This window comes from Thamnophis sirtalis, unplaced genomic scaffold, assembly GCF_051295495.1.
Source record: "Thamnophis sirtalis isolate CommonGarterSnake01/CBP01778 unplaced genomic scaffold, rThaSir2_p1.2 scaffold_6, whole genome shotgun sequence".
NCBI classification, from domain to species: domain Eukaryota; kingdom Metazoa; phylum Chordata; class Lepidosauria; order Squamata; family Natricidae; genus Thamnophis; species Thamnophis sirtalis.
In genome coordinates this window covers 93,924,792-93,926,509 of record NW_028261386.1, presented here as the reverse complement: position 1 = coordinate 93,926,509, position 1,718 = coordinate 93,924,792, and the positions used below count along the sequence as shown (strand labels likewise).

The 1,718-nt window shown below is 41.3% G+C and overlaps 1 protein-coding gene across 1 annotated transcript; it reads right to left on the bottom strand.

The window, feature by feature from the left end:
• Positions 1-250: 250 nt before the first annotated feature.
• Positions 251-1,406, bottom strand: LOC148045097 (trace amine-associated receptor 1-like). Its single transcript, XM_087719144.1, has one exon. The coding sequence runs from the start codon at positions 1,404-1,406 to the stop codon at positions 366-368; it is 1,041 nt and encodes a 346-aa protein (XP_087575270.1). The 3' UTR covers positions 251-365.
• Positions 1,407-1,718: the final 312 nt, after the last annotated feature.

Genomic DNA, 1,718 nt, shown 5'->3' with positions numbered 1-1,718 from the left:
AGGATTATTTTTTAAAGTATGTAAACAAATATCTCTGGGGCACTCAGCTTAAAGTTAGTGAAATAGCAAAGACAGATCAGCCACCAGAATCAAATATGGCACAAATTTGTGTTATCTTTTGTATCTCATCCTGGTCTCCTTGCAGTATGGAGGCCTTCCCTTCATAGGTCCATGCCAAAGTCCATGTTGTTTCTGGAAAGAAGTAATCTACACATATTATTTGGTTATTTTCATTTTTTAATGAGCCATTTCTGTTAAACTTACAAGTAACAGCTGGGAGCACAAAGTTACATTAAACTGCTCCTTCACCCTCACCTCTGAGGAGAACGAACTACTGAGGATCTGTGTTTCCCTTTCAGTATGGTTTAGTCCAAAAATAATTGAGTTCTGGATGAGTCCTGCTGAAAAACCCTTCCCAGTAAAATCAGCTTCAAGGCCCTTCGAAACCATAAATAAAAGTATGCATAAACAATTGGGTTAAGTGTGGAATTCAAATAACCAAACCAAACCATTGCATCAATAAGAATGGGTGGGATTGTATAATTCATAAATGGGCTCAATATGGTGCAGAAGAAGAATGGCGACCAGCATATGAGGAAAACTCCAACCACTATACTTAATGTTTTTGCAGCTTTTCGTTCTCTGTTGTGGGAAATATGATGCTGTAGTTCAAACCTTATCTGTACTTGGCTCATAGCAACTGTAATGGACCTGGCTTGCCTTTGGGCTATTATGTATATCTTCCCATAGACAACTAGCATGACAAACCCAGGGATGTAGAAGGAAAACATGGAGGCCACCACACCCGAAGTTTCATTGAAAAAGACAAAGCATCCTCCCACACAATAAATAAACTCGTGGAACATTTCTTCCGCCCCCAATAAGTTGAGTTGCAAAAAGACCAGTCCAAAAGCAAACAAGGCAGGAAATATCCAACTGATAAAAATCATGATTAATATGACAGAAGTGTTTATCTTGGTTTTGTACCGCAGTGGGTCACAGACTGCGTAGTAACGGTCAATTGAGATAAAGGAAAGATGGAAAATGGAAGCAGTGCTCAGCATGATATCCACACTGGTGTGGATTTTGCAGAAGAACTCTCCAAAGTACCAGCAGTTCTCAACCGATCTTATCATGCTGTAAGGCATGACGCAGAAGCCGAGAAGGAAATCCACTGTGGCCATCGAGAGTATAAGGAAATTTGTAGGCGTGTGGAGCTTCTTAAAATGTGATACGGAGATGATAACAGCCAGATTGCCAGCCACAGTAGCCAGGATCACACACAGCATGAAGGTGTACATGGAAAATCGGATGCTCATTGACCAGCTGTTCTTTACGCAGGAGCCATTGATGAACTCACAGCACAACTGCATCCTTTCAAAAGGTTCAGATACATGCAAGCCCATCTCAGGTGCAGTCCTAGGGGATATCACATGTGCAATCTTATGGATATCTTCTTCTAGTTGCAAGAACCTTAAGAATTCCTTAGTCTTGTGTCATCCTGCAGAGGAATATCATCTGTCAAGGATAGATAGGAAGCACAATATGAATATTTAGAGTTGAGATAAAACTATTCTCCCACAACTTCAAAGCACATTAATCCTTGGTGGCACAGTGGTTACAGTGCAGTACTGCAGGCTACTTCTGCTGATCACCGGCTGCCAGCAGTTTGGCAAATAGAATCTCACCAGGCTCAAGGTTGACTCAACCTTCCATCC

Coding starts and splice junctions, on each gene's coding strand:
- LOC148045097 (XM_087719144.1), bottom strand. CDS start 1,406: ATGGGCTTGCATGTATCTGAACCTTTTGAAAGGATGCAGTTGTGCTGT.